Source organism: Pteronotus mesoamericanus, unplaced genomic scaffold (genome assembly GCF_021234165.1).
Source record: "Pteronotus mesoamericanus isolate MK-2021 breed Mesoamerican mustached bat unplaced genomic scaffold, CSHL_Meso_final scaffold_21, whole genome shotgun sequence".
Lineage (NCBI taxonomy): Eukaryota > Metazoa > Chordata > Mammalia > Chiroptera > Mormoopidae > Pteronotus > Pteronotus mesoamericanus.
In genome coordinates, this window is record NW_026555310.1 from 21,585,874 (window position 1) to 21,605,411 (window position 19,538).

The 19,538-nt window shown below is 32.2% G+C and overlaps 1 protein-coding gene across 6 annotated transcripts in view; it reads left to right on the forward strand.

Moving 5' to 3' along the window:
* The window catches only part of C2CD5 (C2 calcium dependent domain containing 5), an 83,500-nt gene that overhangs the window by 28,355 nt on the left and 35,607 nt on the right, over nucleotides 1-19,538 (forward strand). For 3 of the 6 annotated variants that reach the window (XM_054591336.1, XM_054591337.1, XM_054591338.1), the window contains 2 exons: nucleotides 2,193-2,278; nucleotides 8,413-8,521. In XM_054591336.1, coding sequence (XP_054447311.1) covers nucleotides 2,193-2,278; nucleotides 8,413-8,521 — 195 coding nt within the window. Of the gene's footprint in view, nucleotides 1-376; nucleotides 569-2,192; nucleotides 2,279-2,893; nucleotides 2,927-8,412; nucleotides 8,522-11,224; nucleotides 11,291-19,538 lie in introns of all 6 variants that reach the window. The other 3 variants (XM_054591332.1, XM_054591334.1, XM_054591335.1) reach the window with 3 other exon arrangements.

Genomic DNA, 19,538 nt, shown 5'->3' on the forward strand with positions numbered 1-19,538 from the left:
AGGTGACAAGTTTCTGGCTTTAAAAATTTATATAATACAGCATATTTTAATCTTACACATTCTTAAGCAAAAGAAGGCAGATTTAAGTGTTTTAAAGAAATCTACTGAAAGTTATTAGAATGGCATAAAATCTTATGTAAGTGATTTAAAAATTTTAATGAATACAAAAGATTTTGTTCAGCTTTAGACTATATCTTCTATTTATATTATGTTGGGTAGACGTCTTGCTAATGTCTTCATATGCTTAGTGTAATTTGTGTGTGCATTTTAAAATTCATTTTTACTGTTATGTTTTGGTTCATCATTGCTTTCCTTATCCTGCATTTTCTAATCATCTTCTGAATCTACATCTTTTCTCTGCTACTTTCCTCTGCAGCACCTTACCCACAGAGTCCTAGGATTTACCTGTATCCCAGCTCCCCCTCTCTCTCTTGTGGTTCCCTTCATCTTAAAAAGTCCTGTCTCCTCCTCTCGGAATCTAGCCTTCCCCCTCATCATTATAGCCTTGTCAGCCCAGTTCTGAGGAAAAGTGTTTCTTTCAGTGAAGAGTTGTTCCTGGCTGCTTCTGGTAGGATCACATTATGTCAGCTTTATAATCCCTTTATTTTGAATCATTTTTGATACTACAGAGAAGTAGTGGGTATTTTATGTAGGATGTACTTGTCATTTTTATTGGCAGATAGATTTAAGTGATTAGCATTATCATGAGCACATGATTGGGGATTACTTGATAGATAATTGTAAATATTGTGCTAAAATTATATTATATATTACAAAGTAATATGTCTAAGGACAGTAGATCTGCATATTTACAATTGTTATTGGTTCTCATTACTAGAGTTTCTATTTTAGATGCTTTATTTTCTTTCCCTTCACACCAACTCTATTCACATTGGACCTGTACCATCATGTTGCTAAACCATATGGTTATTTCAGTAAATTACTCTGTTTGAATCAGTTTAAGGCTCATTTGGTAATATTTTTTTATTATCCAGTTTTTTCTGTCTATTGCTTTAATTTTCAAATTATTCTGCTGTATTTTATGATATTTCATTTATATCTACAAAATTACATTTTATTTTATGGCTTTCAATATGCTTCATATTAAGCTCTTGTTTCATTTCTGTGTTTAGTATTGTATAGTCTCTGAAAATTGTGTTTAGGTTACTACAAGAAAAATAAATTTCCTTTTTTAAAAAAAATAAAAGAACAGAATGGGACTATACACATGCTAACCTCTGTTTCCTTATCCAAGAACAGCTAAAAATGTAAAAGTAAATTAGTTCCTTTTTAGAGTCATCACAGTGAATACGACTGCATGCATTTTCAGTTTGAAAAGATGTAACTGAATTAGTAACTCTAGCTTGTGGAGAACTGGCTTCTCACTGGTCCTCTGCTTTCCATAGTTTTTGACCGTAGGTGGTCTCTTGGTGTTATCAAGAGACTAAAATTAAGTAGGGAAAGAAATTTAAATTTAAGCCTTTAAAAATACACCTAAGAACTTGGGAAATATAATTATTTCATTCATAACTATGTACATTTGTGATTGTCTATTATATGTTTGTGATTTTTAGTTTTTAAAAAATTGTATGTTGATTTTGCAAATGAGTGTGGAAAACTATGGCTATTAATATTGTTTTGACATGACTGTCATGTTTAGGAATGGGAATTTATTAGAAAATAGATTTGACTATATATCAAAATTGCCTAAAATTCATGCTATTTAGAGAAGTTTGCAATATTTTAAGCAAGCACAATTACTGCTTTTTCTTTCTATACTTACCTTTAAACAAACATTTAATGTTGCTCTTATTTCTTTTCGTATTCTTAAACTGATAGTATAAGTAATTGGTATTAACTTGATTTTTTTTATTACAAGATACAATTTAAAAAAACTGAATATTATACAAAAATTCAACACCTTAATTTCAGTAAAAATTATTTTTAGAACAAATTAAGTTTAAAACCAGCTGTGATCAGTAGAATTTTGACACATTGCTTCAAAAATAAAATTTGTGAATAAAATAAAGTAAAATATGTGCTTAGCTGCCATCCCAAATACTTTAAATGTTTGGACCATTTTAACAGATTGTGACTCATGATGTTTATGAAGATGAATGCAATTAATCTTTCTGCTTCTATAGTTGTTGTTTTTTTTTTTTTTTGGTTATTTATGTACTGATGTTCTGTAGGAATGGGCAGTGGTAGTGCTGGAAAAGAAGGGGGGCCATTTAAAGCTCTTTTAAGACAACAGACTCAGTCGGCACTGGAACAGAGGGTAAGAGTCACTCAACATTCTTTATTCTTATCCTGTTAATAAGATTGTATTATCAATCCTCCGTGTACTTATAATTTATTTCCATACTGATTTTGGTCATGTTATCAGTAATATTGTAATTTCAAAGTCTAAACAACTGTATTTAAAGTATCAAAGTTATTTGTTTATGAATAATTACTTTTAATTTGGAATAATTCTATAACTTTTTGTTTTGTCCTCCAGTCTTTTATTAGATGTAGTCTATTTGCAAATATCCATTGTATGGTGAAATTATTTCTAATTTGATATTAAAATGATAATATATAAGAGGAAATAATATTTTTCCAAAAATATTTTAGTTATATAATATTAAAATAATTACTTAGTATATTAATATTTTTATTTGCTGAGATTATTTTTATCACCGGATAATCTCCTAGGGATAAGAAATGCTCAGATTCCATATTTCTGCAGATTAACATAAATGATGTGGTTGTTGAGTATTTGAGTACATCTCTTTTAAATATTATAAGTTTAATGTTAAATTGAATATGCTAAATGGAAAAATTAATAGTTAAAATTTTGGATGATTTTTCTCTTTTTATTTTTATTTTTTTTATAAACTTCAATGCTAAGGGAGGATCGCCTCATAGGTTCTGTAGAAGGCGGGTATGTTCCTAAACATGTGTGAGAACCTATTTTTTGTATTAGTGGCTTTCCTAGTTTTAATCTCAATCATTTATGTTTTATTTAAGCTTTTAACAAATGTTGCTGGCTTTTTATTTCTTTTCATGATGTAAAGTTTGTTTTCTTTTTAATTTAATAGCATTATGAGGCTATTGTTTTTTTCTACTTAACTAATATAGTGCATGATTTTATGTCATGTCAGTTATTTTAAGGCACAGTTTCAATTCTCTCATTATGTCTGATTTGGACGTTGTAAGGATTTACAGAATATTTTTACAAGTTCTGTTTTGCACTAGGATTTTATTTCTTTTTTATTTTCATTGATTATGCTATTACAGTTGTCCTAATTTGTCTCCATTTGCCACCCTCCACCCAGCACCCCTCACTTCCTCCAGTGATCCCCCCGCCCGGCCCCCCCCCCCTCCCCCCCCGCTTTTTGTTCATGTCTATGGTTCATGCGTAGTAGTTCTTTGGCAACTCCATTTCCTATACTTGCTCTTAACAACCTCCTGCCTATTCTGTAACTACCAATTCCTACTTCTTAATCCCTTTACCTTTTCCTCCATTCCCCCCGACCCCCTCCTCACTGGCCGCCATCCCAATGTTCTTCATATCAGTGATTCTGTTTTTCTTTGGCTTGTTTGCTTAGTTTGTTTTTTAGATTCAGTTGTCGCTAGTTATGTATTTATTGCCATTTTGATGTTCATAGTTTTAAAGATACAACACAGCAAATACCTATAAAAGGATGCATTTTATAAAACAAAGTTGTTTTTTTTTTAGACACTGGCTTTTGAGAATACTAAGTGTTTTTCAGTTCCTACTATTACAGACAACACAACAATTTATTTTTAGACATTCATTTCTGGTGCTGAGAGTATCTGCATATGCACCGTTTGCCTTTTAGACAAGGCTGGAAAGAGCAGAACTAACTAAGCAGAGCGATGAGACTTTCGTTGCACCCAGTTCTTGGCTTTCTACCCTATCAAGCAGCAGTTGCCTTTCAGCTACTCTCACAACTGCAGTCATGAAAAGCCCACCTAAACATTCAAACCAAATCTCGAGAATGACTAAAAAGATGGAGAGAAGAGGGCCAGAGTGAAGGTGTGTGCATCCACCTAACACTTTTTAGTCCAGAATGCCGTTACCTCCTCCGTATCCCAGTTTTGCGTTCTCTACAGAGTTCCTTAGACTAGGAATATGTCCTGTAATCTAATTATAATTCAGGAATTCACATGAACAGAGAAACTTGGGTTACCTTGATGTTCGATATAATGAGATTTTGCTTGTATGTTGTGCCTGTGACTTTACTCTCTGTACTGAGAACTTTTAAAAGCATCTAGCTTTAAAAGAAAAAATTTGAATCAATGAAAATTGTTTTGGATTTGGTTTTGATAAAATTTGTTTTCAAATATGCTTTTAAACATTCTTAAAATTTTGGACACATTAACACATTGGTCATACATTTCTAGATAATGTTCATAAAATTAACAGCAAAGATCTGGAGAACTATAGTTTTCACCTACAACCTTGTACAACCTGAGTTCACAGTTTATTTATATAACCTGATCTTGTACTATTAGTTACTTGAGTTTATGAAACCACTTCTCTACCTTTGTACAAAATAAATAGAAAAAGCATCATCATCTTTGACTTTCCCAGTCACCTGTGGCTGCCAATAGTGTGGCTTTGTTTTGGGAAATATTTGTACCAAAGTATGAAGAATTCTCCCCATATGTGTTCACATATGCCTAACTCTACCAGGTTGAACATTGAATCAAAATGTATCATTTTTTATATTTATTTTAAAAATATTTATTTCTACCCCTTGTCATCCTTAATAAGTTGTATGGATTATTTTTTCTTGAGGAAAAGAGAAACTTTACTTGTCAAGCATCCTTTATTTAATGGATATTCAGATAGTAGTTCTTAAAAATATAAGTGTCATATTTTTCTCTCTCACAAAAGCATTAAAAAAATAAGTTGACAAGATCTTGATAACACATATCAGATTACTGGGAGATGAGAAATAGATTTATTTATTTTATTTAGATGTAGATTTCAAATAGATAAATTTTTCAATATGACTCTATTTTCACCAGTAAGAAAAATGAAATTACTTTGTTGATTCTGGGATATATATTTTTCTTCAATAAAGAAACCTAGTTGACTTAGTTTAACCTAATGTTTTTAAAATGTATTTTACCATGGAATCTTTCATTTAAATACTTTTGAGTGAGGAACACACTTTGGGAAACGTTGATAAAAAACAAACTTAGTTGATAAGTTACTCTTTTTAGAAGTGAGTGTAAAATTATATAATAAATCATAGAAATCTGGCATGGAGGTTTATGTCTAAAAAGTTCCAGTCTCATGGGATCATAAAAATAATATTTGATTAAAAATAAACTATTTAAACATCTTCTAAGAAAAATCCTATTTAAATCTTTAAGGAGATACTCCTTTGTGTTCTCAGATTTTTCAACTAGCCTGTCATGAATACATGCTATTAGCAGATTTTTGCTACATGTGCTTGGCTTATGTCAAAGCATCAATATATGAAGTCTTATCTAAGTACCACAGGGCAGGGTACTTTAAATGTAAGGATTTTCCAGAGAAATTGTCTTCTACAATCCCTGAAAGTCTCATCTGGGCATCGAAAGCAGGGTGTACTTGGGTTGATCTTAAGAAGCTGTCCTTTTCAGTCGAAGAGAACCTATAAATCCATCAGGTATGATAATAGACTAGTAGTTAAAACCAACTCTTTGCATGTTTTTAACCAGAAATAACAAGAGGCCAGATGATAAGGTTTATTGCTCAGAAAGAGTATAGGCCCTCTTGAACTCAGTTTTTCACCTAAAACATGCAGATAATAGCACCTCCCTCTTCGGGTATGAGAAAGATTATAAAGCATAGTTTTAAGATACTTTGCCTAGGGCTGGCACATTGTGAGTACTCCGCAGCAGTTGCTGGCGATGGTGGTGGAGATGACAGGTATTGAGCCTCCTATCGACAGAGAGATATGAGGAGTAGCTCTCCTTGAGAAGGTTGTTTGAAGATGTAATTTCGGTTGAAGAGCGATGCCATTTAGTTTAGGTTACATTATGGGTGGCGAGTGAGGGAGGGTGCGCTGCCTGGATGAACTGGGGCCACCTGGAGGACAGAGGTGAAGTTGGCCCCGTGGGCCTCTGCCGCTTTGGGCAGCCTTTCCCCTCCTTTTTCTGCTGTGACCCATCCAGATGCTATTCTTCTTGTCCATTTATTCCATCTTCTGAAATTTGAGGATAAGAGGCAAAGAATCCCAAATCGAGAAACCATGTCGATTCATTTTTTTCATACCTAAAATCTTATATAGAGATGTTTCTTAATATGTGAATTTACCCAATTTATTTCTCAGTTTTAGAAGGGAGTGCTGCTTCCCATTTAGCTGACAAAACTTTTATTTTCAGTATCTCTTATCCAGAATATTTAAAATCTTTAAGTATAAAGAGTAAACATAAAAGGTTTTTAAAAAAATATTATGCCTCAGTATTTTGAGGAAATTAAAAACTTATGTTATTAAAATTGAAAAAAATTAAAGATTTAATTTATTACATAGTATACTCAAGTTTCTAGTAACATAAGCTTACCTTGACATTTCTCACTTAAAACATATATTTAAAAAGTTCAGGCATCTTACTAAGCAATGTCAATCCAATAACTTTAATTTAAAAAATCCTTCTTAAAAAGTGTTCAGTTGGCAATAAGGAGGCATTTTGATTAAATATTTTATAATACACTTCTGTAGAATCCCCCTTCTGTCTTCTCCCTTGTTTTCCTTTTTCTCTATCACCTGGGCCAAACCTACCCACTTCTCTAGAATGGTTTTCCACTGTGTTTTTGTTGTTGTTGTTGTTGTTGTTGTTTTTTTTTTTACATAGCCTTGGTTTTCTTGCCCTTATTGATTTAAAGACTTCTAAATTCTAATGGAACTAATTTCTGATTACACACACACAGACGCACACACACACAGACACACACACACACAGACACACACACACACAGACACACACACGCACACAGACACACACACACACACACACACACACACACACACACTTTATACTGTATCTTCATGGCGTACTAAGATGTACCAGGCTGTTTGCCTTTGTGCTGAATGACTCCAAGTTGCTACGCTTTGTGAACTGTGCTTTAGTGAATTTGTATTCTATGTGCTTCAAGTTTGTATTCTCCAGTCAGTAATCTTGCTGCTTTTAATGTACCTGTTTCTAGTTGTATTCCATATCTCTTTATCATTCAGCTTTTATTTGCTGAGTTTAATCTGCTGTGGTCTAGAAAAAAGATACCTATAGATTTTAGAATACATCCCTAAAGTTACATATTTTTAATTGCTATATGCAACATTATGAATATGATCTGTGGGGACTTCTTATGAATAAAGCACATAAACTTTAGTACTTGGAATTGTAACAGTTCCTTTTACTGTTGAGAGCCCTATTTTGTTTATTTTCCAATTCTCAGTTAGGGTCTGAATAGTTGAGGCTACTGGTAAGTGATTTCTGGTTGAGTGAGCTGCATTAATCTTAGCGGCAGACAAGTCAGATATTTAATTTCCCTGACCCACATGCAGTTTGTATAATGTGAGAGACCTATATTTGGGCAGCTACGGGAACTCCCCTTTCTTCCTGGATACTATTTCAAGGAGTTTCCTTTCTTTACCTACCATTTTTCTCTTGCATGTTTTCTTTGTCTCTAAATTGGTGGGATTGATGTCCTGGAGAGAGAAGGGAAGAATAAGGCTTTGAAAAACATGTGGAATTGTATTGCCTGCCTTGCTGTCATCTGTTGTACTTACCTCTCCCCTTTCCCTCATACACATTTATGAACTTACATTTTCTCCTGCTGCCCTGGTGTTGATAGAGTAAATAATCTCACATAGCGATTCCCTATGTACCTCAACTTGATATGTGCCCTGACTTCACCTTTCTCTGTATTTCTAAACCCACGCGGCTCATCCTCTCATTCCCTTTCCCTCAGTCCCACACCTTCAGAATCTTCACCAGCAGCCTGGAACTGGGCGTGCCTGTGAGAGGGAGTCTGTCCCACTAAGAAATAGATGTGGGGGTAGAGGGGCAGGGGAACCCCCTCATCTCATTTCCAAGTCTCATCAGAGTAGGAGGTTGAGAGGAGGGAAGAGTGTAACTCTTCCTCACATTGGAACTCTGAAAACATTTATCTCGCTCAGAATTGACAAAAAGAGTGCTTGAAATGTATATAACATGATATATGTGGGAAAGTGGATTCAGAACTCTAAACATCAAAGGAAACTTAATTACAAAGCATATGTAATGTATAATTGGTAACCTTTTGTTAGGGGATGGAATTTATTTCCTTAAGACAAGGCTTTTAACAAGCAAGTGTTTTGTACTTCACACACAGTCAGTTATATTTTCTATTATTCTCTCCACTAGGAATTTCCATTTTTTACCTTGACTGCGTTTCCTCCTGGATTTCTTGTGCATGTTGGGGGTGTTGTTAGTGCACGCTCTGTGAAGCTTTTGGATCGTATCCACAATCCTGGTATGTTCTTTAAAACTTTATTTTCAATGTTTCTTTTATTTAAATTATGATTATTAAAATTGATTTTTATAATGTTGCTTTTTAAGCCAAATCTATCCTGAAAGAGAAATGAAAAAAGAGAGTATAAACTGACACATGTAGCTTTAAAATATTGGCAGTAATCTTAATTAAAAGTAATCAAACTAAGTAGAAGTATAATTCGGTTACTTTTTAATGCAAAAGAAAAATACTAATCTTGACTCACTTTTAGCCAGCATATCACTTTGAGGGAATCATTAACTTTTGAGTCAGCTATTTTCTTTGACCTAGGCAGATACAATTTGACCATTGTGACCACTAGCTTAAGGTGTTAATTCTTTTCACTAGCAATAATTCTTTATAGATTATTAGAGTTATTTCCTTATTCCTAAAAGAAGTATTCTTATAAAGTGTTAATTGTAAACATGTAGAGTGCCTAAGAAGTAAAAAGAACAAACCAAACAGCTAAAAAAAAGTAACTGTCTGGTTCTTTGGATTCTTTTGTGTAGCTGTTTGTTCTTTATAACTGAAAAAATAAGAATAGTAGCTCACCTCTTTAAATGTGGGGCCATGATTATAAAAGAAGGAAAGCATCGAAGTCCCAGTAATTTCAGGCTTTGGGTTAGAAGTGGTTTGGTGATTGTTCTAAATCTAAAATAAGCGTGACAGAATGGTAGGGACTTTCCATGCAGAATGGGTTCTTGCCTCTCCCTGAGGAGATGCCCAATCACTTGCTCAAGTCATTTATTATTTTAACGGCATACCTTAAAGCTGAAGTTATATTAATATTCTTATTTGGCATATATACATATATATTTTTGAAAAATTGAAATTATCACTTCCAATAACCCTCTTCCTGAGGCTTTTACTGGCAGCTGTAAAAAGAGTGAAATACTTTGAAATTATATATGCCATACATTGCAGGTAATGATTTTGAGGATATATATCATTACTATTGTTTTACATTTAAAAAAATTGATCTGTGCCATATGGTTCGATATCAGTTGTTTTGAGTTAATTACAGAGGAACAATGGAATTTTTTAGACTCTGAACAAGATTTCTGAAAAACAGTACTAGCCAGAATTATTTATAAAAGCACTTAAGCTGAGTGAAGACATCTTTTAAGCATCAGTCTTCTTTTTCTTCTGTGATTCATTATTTTTTCCCTGTTTCTTATTTTTCTGGTCCATTTAAGATCTTTTTTTCATGTGGTATTTGTACATTCTGCAGTAATTAAAGGCAAATTTAGACTGATGCCAGTTTAATGTATTGAGCCCTTGAAGAATATGCAAGGTTTATATCTTTGTGTTTATGAACTTGAATTATTTGGAAAGTGCAAGGAAATCCTGGGTTAAAATACCTGACATTACTTAGGTGACCCAAGGCTAGTTCCCGGTGTTTCTATGGACAACTGACTCAAATACCTTGACAGATGGCACCCACTGATATAATAATTTCAAAAAATGGTTTGAGGAATATATTCAATTATTAATAATGTCTTTTATTTACTGAAAACATTTTTATTGTTGCTTCCATGTACTCAAAGTAAGCTGTACAGTCTGAAGAACAAATGGTTACTTAAATAAGTTTAAGTAAAGAGCAATATTTAAAATTGTATTACTTTATACAAAAAACTGCTTTATGGGGTTTATTGTCCTTGCCAGTTTATTCTAGCTGTGTAAGAAATGTAAGAATCCAGGCCCAGGAAGAAAATAGGAACCGTTATTAAGAATACTTTTTGTGTATTGTAATTATCAGCTTATCTTTTCTCTTCCTTTCCTTCCCTTTCAGAATATTTTTCAATTCACATATAGAAATTCTTAGTTAATGATGGGCTATTTCCCAAATGATTATTGCATGTACATATAAATCCTTTTATTGGTATATAAGTTATATTTTAATTTTGTTTTATTTTCAGTTAAATACAAATCAGTTGTATATTCTAATGGTTCAAATATTTGACATTAATTTGCATTGCTTAATATATTTATTATGCTTTAAAAAGGAACATTTTCTTACGAACATTTATTACTCTTCAGGTCCCTTAAATAATTATTTATGAAAACATTTGAATTTGTTGAAAAAAGTTGAATGTTAAAACAAGGCTTTAGATTAGCATCTTACCAAAATGATGTTGTATTAATTTTATGACACTGAATTGCTTTGCTGAGAGAAATTTAGGGCAGATTGAGATCCATGTGCTAATGTAAAAAAGTGCTGTATCTGCACTCTCAAATGAATCTATTTTTTGCAGCTATTTTTTTTTTTGACTAGTAAATAGGGGAAATTTGCATTTCACACTGAGTGTAGAAGGGAAAAAAGTCCGATTTTAAAATCACTACCACCTGCTAATTCTATGGATTATTATTTTGGAGTTAGTTCTTTTAGAATTTTCTCCTTTGTTAAGTATTTAGCAAACAGGATCATATAACAAAGGAAAGAATGGGGTGGTTTTAAAAAATCAAGATAATTATCTTAAATAAGTAAACTTTAGTTAACATTAGATTATGATAGCATGCTCCTTCTTCTCTTTCTATTTCTACTTCTTATTAACTCTGCTGTCTGTGTCTTTCCAGTTCCTGTCGAGTGGTGTTGTCAATTTTGTTCTTGTTTGTAGTGTGTTTTGTTTTTTCCTACTATTCTGCACCTAAAACTGATCTACTAATTTGCTGTTTTGAACTCAGCCTTTGTCGGAATTATGGGTAACACAAGATCTTACAAACTGCTAGACTGGAATAGTTTCAATTCAGGTATTTTAATGGTCATTCAGTACTACATATGCTGACAAAAATTATGGCAGCTCAGTGAAGTTTTTAGAAATGTTCTAGATTAAATAGGCTTAATGTCAATTCAGTTATATAGATATATTCTTTAATACATATATCCTAACTCATACTTCCATAGAAATGCAAATAAAAATATGTGTTAACTGAAATGAATTAATCAAAACTGTAGAAATACCATAAATTATGAATGACTTTTGTTAGGTGATCAACTTTCAGAATGATAATTTTAAACAATATTTTGTTTTGAACAGTTTTTTCCTATCAAATAAATGACATAAGCATTAGCTTTATGATTAAAGAAATATTGCTAAATATATTATAAGTATTAAGTGACTAGCTTGATAATCTTAAGGTATGTTTTAACTTCAATTTAGATTTGAATGCAATGTATTTAGTGTTCTATAGATACTGTGAAAATGTAACTATTAGGATTTGTATTTATAATTCTAAAAGTGTTCCAGAATTTGGTAAGAATGGGTTTTGGGGAGATTAGCAGCTTTCATAAGCTTTTCTCATTCTCCTTCTACACAAAAATATAAACTTTCTTGTTAAGTATTTTTACATGCAAATATTGTTTGTAGCTTTTATAGAAACTAAAGTAAAATAACTTTACAGCTGATGATGTGGTTTAGAGTCAAAGCCAGTAAATTTTCTTTTTTGATAAAAGCATATTCTGTTAGTAATTTTGATGTCATCTATATGTTAGAATTCAATTAAATAATAGAATCGTCTTGATTCAGTATCAGAAGATGTTATTTGGCCTAAAGAATCTTTTTGGTTCTTCGTGTCAGAAAATGTACCTAGTTACAGAAAAACAAAAACAAATCAGCACAGGCTCAGCATCTTAGATAATATCCCATAATCTTTTCAATATTGTAAACTGTTTTTGTTCTTAGGAGTCCAGGATGTAAGTTCTGATGTAAGTAATGCATGTTTAACTATGAAGTAACTCATGTCCACCATGCAGATTTACCTAAATTCAGTCCAGTGAACAATCCTGTAGGTCCAGCCTTTGCAGAGGTAGACTGACATTAATTGGTAGCTCTTTAGGGAAATTACCTACTGTTGACTATCCAAATTTTTGCCAGTATGTTCTCACATTGATTAGAATTAAAATAACCGCTTTTAATGTAATGCTATATACCTAGTTTTTAGTAAGGAATTAAAAATATCCTGCTGGATTCGTTTAATATATAAGAAGATACTTTTTAAACATTAACAGATTAGTATAGTAGGAAGAGAAAGGGTTTACGTAAGAAAAGAACATTGAGAGCAGGCTAATCAATAATTTAAAGAGTCGAAACCTTGTCAGGGCAAAGATGTTTAGGGTGAGAGGTGTGTGTTAGACAATAGAACAGTCGTGGAAAGTGGAAAAGACAAACTATGAATCTCATAGATAAAATAGAGACTTTGTCTTGTGTAAGCAGAATTACAGAATTTGGCAAGGAGAAACATGGTTGAGGAAACAGTATATCTTGCCATCATTTAAAGTCGAGTCAGGTTGTAAGTATATGAAAGAAAAAAAAGGATATTAAAAGATAAAAAAAGATGGAGTACTGAAAGAACATTTAAGATGACTGTCAGTTTAGTTTTCTCTTAGTTGTATGCTTTTAATTGAAGTTTTAGAGCCATTATAATGACAGTTGGTACATATTCAAACATCAGGCTGATTTTAATACTAATTTAGGAAAAATAACTTGTCAGTTCTGGAAAAAAGTGATATATATATTTGGTAAATAAATATATTAAACTATTTGTGTTCTTCTCTGTAATCAGGTAATACTGCTGTCCTGTATTACCATTCAAAATCAAGAATTGACCATATCAGTGAGAAAAACTAATTGTTAATATAGTTTCTATTAATGCTAAAAATTGTTCCTCCATACTGTATTTTCCAGATTCTCTGATACCGTGTATTACATGATGTATCATCAATTTAATAATAGGCTTCTAAGAGAAAAGAGAAACACTACCATCTTAAATATATGTATTAATTATTAGACTCTCTTATTTCACAAACATTAAAATGTGAAAAGATATAGGAAAACATTTTACATTACACAGTAATATTTCATGAAATAGGATATGTCATGCCAACTGTCATGCAGTTTGTTAGATAATAGGTATGCAAAGATGCTAAGGCTCCAAAAATTTGTAAGTGGTTTACTGTGTGGTCTGGTGTGGTACAAGGTGCAGTGTTAAAGAGGACGGCATGACTAACTCTGTGGCAAGGAAGATCACAGAGGTGGTAATTCTTGAGCTCAGATTTTGAAGGGATATATAGGAGATTCGTGTATATTTATGTTTTAGACAGTGTACTTGGAGACATGTTAATGTACATTTTTTAAATGTAGTTCTAAAACTTCCGGCCTTTGCAAAATTATATCTTAGCCAGTACTCATTTGATGATGTTACTTACTTCATACTTAATTTTTTTGCCATTGAGTACAAAATGTCTTCGTTAGTTTAGCTTTTTTTTTCTGTTCTCTTCTGCTTTGCTATCTTAGTTTGTGTTAACTACAGTGATAGAACAAGAGGAAAGGAATGAAATATCTGAGAATTTATTTAAGAATTACTACCTTTTCTTATCTTGGCTTTTGATACTTCTGCCCTGGTAACAGACTTCGGTAAAGACAAGATAAATCTTGCTGCTAGGAAGGAAGATGCAGCATTTGTAAATCTTGTATGTGACATGCCAGGAATAGGGGTTCCAAAGGAGTAAGAAAGGAGTCAGTGGTTCACATTTGTGTTGGATAATTGACTATAAGATGAAGGGATTTAAAGGGAGCAAGACTAGAGACAGGGAAACCAGTTAGCAGAGTGCAGTAGCTCTGGCCAGATAAGTGACCTAGGATTTGGTGGTGGTAGGAAAGAGAAAGTGTATAGGACACTTACTGTGTGCCAGGTACTATTCCTCATTTAATCCTCAAAGCACAATCCTGAGGCAGGCAGTTTTCTCATTTTGTAGATGAGCAAAACAAATCACAGCAGTTTTTTCAAGGTAAAATACAAAGTGGCTGAACTACAATTGAACCTTACTTTGCTGGCTTTACAGCTTACACTCTTAACCGTAAATTTCCAAAATGCTTAGGATGTAAAATCAGCAAGCCTTGATAATGAATAGAATGTGGCGAGTGAAACAGGATGTTGGCAACTTTAGCTGAGAGAGAGAGAGAGATAGACCATGGTTATCCTACACTCAAGTCTTTTTGAAGTTGAATTGTAAAAAATAACTTTGAGTAAATTTTAATGCTCCTAGTTTGTTGTTTCTCAAATGGTTATGATCTCTTTTCTTTCTTCTGAGTTTACCATTAAAGTATTTCTGAGGACCTCACATAAGTAACTTTGATTAGTAACAGTGTTGGCATAGTTGAGGAAAATTTGTTACTCTTTCTTTGTGTAGAGTGAAAGTCAGTTTAGATTCTGTTTTTAGGAAGTGACAGAGGAAATACAAACTAATATGTAATGTTGTTTGAAAAGTATTGTGTAAGGAAATATTTATAGAATATACATATCAGTCTGATCATCCTAAACCTTTTTAAAAAAATACAGTTTTAAATAAAAGCCTTTTATTCAGTGGATATTCGTGGAGTGCCTGCCATGTCTTAAGCACAGCTTTGGAGACTGGGAATACCATTCTTTAGTTAGGCAGGCATCCTGTTTACACATCTAGTCTTGGCCACTTTTTATATTGTTTTCGTGTGTGTGTGTGTGTGTGTGTGTGTGCGCGCGCGCGCGCATGTTAGTTAAATGGAGATAGGCTTTCTTGGAACTTGAGTTGTACTAATGATCTCAGCAATTATTCTTTCTACTCCTCCTGAGACATACACATGAGCGATGTGCAAACTAAGCCTAAAGTAGTTAAGCAGATTTTAGTTTTTAACATTTTAAGAAGGCTTTTAGTAGGAAGATAAATACAGGGTGGGGCAAAAGTAGGTTTACAATTGTTCATATGGAAAATAACAATAATATATAATAATACAAGAATAAACTTTTTGTTTTGTGTACTCACAACTGTAAACCTACTTTTGCTGTACCCTGTAGAGTTCAAGAAGTCATAAATAAAGTATGCATGCTATGTGAACTTTTATTCATGTATAAAGTAACATAAATATATATATATAATTTTCTCTATATAAGGTAACTCAGTATTTATTACTATTCCATTTTTTTACAGTCCATAAAATATCAGATATATAATCTCCTTAATTGTGAAATTTCACTCTTTATATGTGTGCAGTGCAACTAGATATTCATTGCATTATTATAATGTAACATGTAAACGTAATATATAATTTTCTCTTTCTATATGTAATGGAACTGGTCTTTATATATGAAGGGTTTAATTTCAGTTAAGGAGAAGATAACATATCTGACTTTTTTTTTACAAATAGTAAAGAACTTCAGTGTGGTCCAACATGGATTACATCTCAGCTACCTCCAAACAGCCCAGATTACTACATCTTGATGTTATGAATTTGCACACTATTCCCTCTATAATGAGACTTTTTCTTCCTGGTTTGGTACTGAATCCCCACCCAGTTTGAGGTTGTATACTCCATTGAACCTGAATTCTTTACTTTCTATTTCATTAGGGGAAATTTATCTTCTTCAAAGATCGTTTTGGGTTAGAATGTTACTTTCAGGTATTTGAGAATGTAGCATTTTGTGCTGTCCACTAATGAGACAGAGTATGTTTTTATTACAAACCTTTATTGGATCCTACCCAACAGTTTATCTCCTCTTGTTCATTTAAAAATTAGATTGAATAACTGTCCATTTCCTTTGTTCTTTCAACCAGATGAAAAGAATCTTAAGGGCAGACGTATTCTCTTCCAGAGCTATGTAAAAATAGAACTAAGTCTAACATTTCAGGTAGTTAGTGATTCTTAGCTGCAAGTGTGTGATTGCCTAAAATCCCAAAAGGATTGAGTTTTACAAAGGTGTATTGTGTTGAGTTTACTTTTTTTTTACTTTCTGAGATATAAACTATTACTGTTATTTTAGGAATCTTTACTAGTTTCACCTGCACTTCAGAAACAAGATAAAATACTAAAAAGATGGCAAGATATCAAGCTATGGCAATGCTCTAGAAAACAACAGCAGCAAAAGGAACTAATTATGTTGTCAACCCAAGTGCAGACATTGCTTTTAAAAGAAGCGTCAGTGAGGTATTAATTTAGAGCTGACTCATGCCTACAATTAAAAGGATATATTAAAAGATTTGTGATATTATCTATGAAGTTTTGACTCAGAAGAAAAACATAACATAGTTTGAAATATAATTTGTATAATAAATAAATTTCATTATTTCCTAAAATGATATTATTATAATTATAATTAATTCTATAGATTATTGGGAGAACTGTGTTATTTAAAGGAAGGTATGTTTTTCTTAACTCTTTGAAATGTTACCAATTGTGACCCTCACATCTCAGCTGTATGTCCTCCACATGACTAAATTGTATTCATTTTATGTTTGGCATGTATAGTTGCCATACATTTTAAGCAAGACTCTTTGTTTTGCCTTTTATATAAATATGGTAGGTCCTCAATTTTGACTTATGTAGGATGAATGAAACAATACAAATTCACTAGAGTGTTTCCTGTAAGAATATAGTTAGCAATTTTGAAGTTTTCAAAATTTCATTGTAGAGGTTAAATACTATTATAATTTTGAATTTTCAGTTGTAACAAGTTAGACTGAATAACAATGACTAACTACTTCAACATTCTCTGGCTCATCTCTGGCATAAGTATGATATAGGTGTTGAAGATAAATTTACTTCTTCTTTAATATTAAATAAATTGATTAACCTTAATTTTATTTTAATTAAACAACCCCTAAATTTAATAGCCAAAAAATTCATCCTTTGGCTTTTCGCTTACAGTTGTAGATAATTATCATTAATCCAATTACTAGTTTGTGATTAAGTGCTCCCTACTGTATGCTTGCCTTGCTTTCACCTAGAATCCAGGGCCATTACTTTCTGTAACCATTTCAGTGAGCTGCCATAGTTTTCAGTCTGTACTGTCACCTGATCCAAGCATGCGCCAAAATATCCACTGTTTCTGGCTCTCCTGTCTGCTGAATCTGCTTCGCAAAACCCTTCGTTCTTTGAGCTTTTGCTTTAGCCAAAAATCAAATTTAAGACATTCTTTGGAGTGTGGACATATGCCATTTGCTTTCTTAGCTCCCATGTTATGTAACTCGTTAGCTTTTATTAAACTTGTAAATAATTACAACAATGGCATCCTCATGTGCAACTGTGTGGCTCGTGTGTCAAAATAAAGGCTGCTTGTGAACTTGTCAGAAGAATATGAATGCTCCACTTGTGCTGCATTCAGCTTTTTTTTTTTTTTTTTAAATCAGCCACTTATTCTTTCATAGCGTTTGGTTTAATTATCTGATTATTTCTATGTGTTATACCAAGGTAAGTTTGATGTAAATAAACTCTGTATTCTATGTGATTACATGTATCTCATAGTAATTATTATTACATACTTTTCCATTTAGACATGCTGGCCATTTCTAAATAAATATATCTTGAACTTAAACTAACTGACTTCCTCTGTTTTTTATTAATTTAAAAAATGTTATGGCTTACTTCTTATAAAATTAATTTTGAAAACAGAAAAGCTACCATGTATTATTTGTGGCACAGATGTAGACACACCTAGTGTGAGAAAATCTATTTTTATAAAAACATAGTATGCAGTTATTTGTTTTATCAAATACTAGTTTAAATTTGCAGTAAAATTTTAAAAAGTAAATAACAGTATCTGCTAGTGCATTTAAGAAAAATTTGACTTTTTTAATTTTTAGAGTTTTTCAGAAAAATAATAATTTTCAAAATATTATGATATCTATTATCAAAAAATAAATAATTTGATAGATTGAACAACTTTTTGAGTTTTTTAGTTTGTCTTAAAATATAAAAATTCTCTGTTAGGAAAGGACGATGTTAACTAGCTACCCAAATTGGTCTAGAAACACGTGTATCTTAAAAGAAAAGGAGAGAATGGATTTGAAGGTGTATTTGTGCTGTTAATGTCTGCATTTTAGTTAGAAATATGAAGAAAGTCTTTAACATAATATGTTTGTGTAAAATAGGACCACCCAATTTTCTTACACATTTTAAAATTTATCAATATTGATTGCTAACACTATATTGTAGTCTTTTCTAGTTCTCTTCCTTCTTTATCTCAAACTTTGATCTTTTTCTCAGTTTCCTGGAGTCTGCATTTTTTCTTTTCTTCTGAAAGGAAGTTTTAGGGTAGCTCTGTCTTGGATCCCAAATTTTAATTCAAGAACTGGTTGGTATCATTCATAGTTCTGGCCTTTATCTCCTCATTTCTTCCTTTTGCTGATCCCCCTCCTCCCATGGAGGAAACAAAATTACATCATAGGAATGTGAGCCATAATAAGCCCTTTAAGCTTTCTTTACTTTGCTGTCTTCAATATTTCACTAGTGAGTATAATTCTACTTATTCTTCTTACATTGTGAACAAATTTGGAAATGGATATGTATTGAATTTCAAAAAAGAAGTTTGGGGATTGTTTTATTTTCAGTTTAAATAATGCTTTATATGTGGAAAATTTACAATTAGAGTTTAGCATCCTATTTAGAGTTGGTTAAGTTTTTTTCAAGCTGAGATTGTTCCCATACAGAATTGTCCACAAAATAGAAACAAACTAGGATATGCTGATTATAGACAGTTTCTGTTTTAGTATCTATGTAAATAAAAAGTTAACTATAATTTGCAGCTGCTGTTCACCAGTAGTTTGCAGCTAAGTGCAAGTGATGAGGAAGTATGTGTGACAGGTGCTCCATTTATAATGCTCCCTTACAAAGCAAGATTGGATTCCTCTATGGTAATAAAATGTACTTCTGTGATTCTAAGGCACTTTCTTAATTACAGAGCCATACCTGGAATTATAGTATTCTATCGGAAATTTGTCCCTATGTACATTAACCAAATTCTTTATATTAATCTTTTAAATGTATTTGTTTCCTTTATTTTGAATTGGCTAGTTTCTTTATACCTTGTCACTTTGCTTTAGGACCCACATCTCTAGGAGATTAGCTACAGATGGCTTTCTCTTTTTTTAACATTGACAAATCTTTGCCTTGGAAAGAACCCAGAATATAGTGGGTTATAAAAAACAGGTACCAGGAAATGAAATCTGAATTTAAATTAAATTTATGGA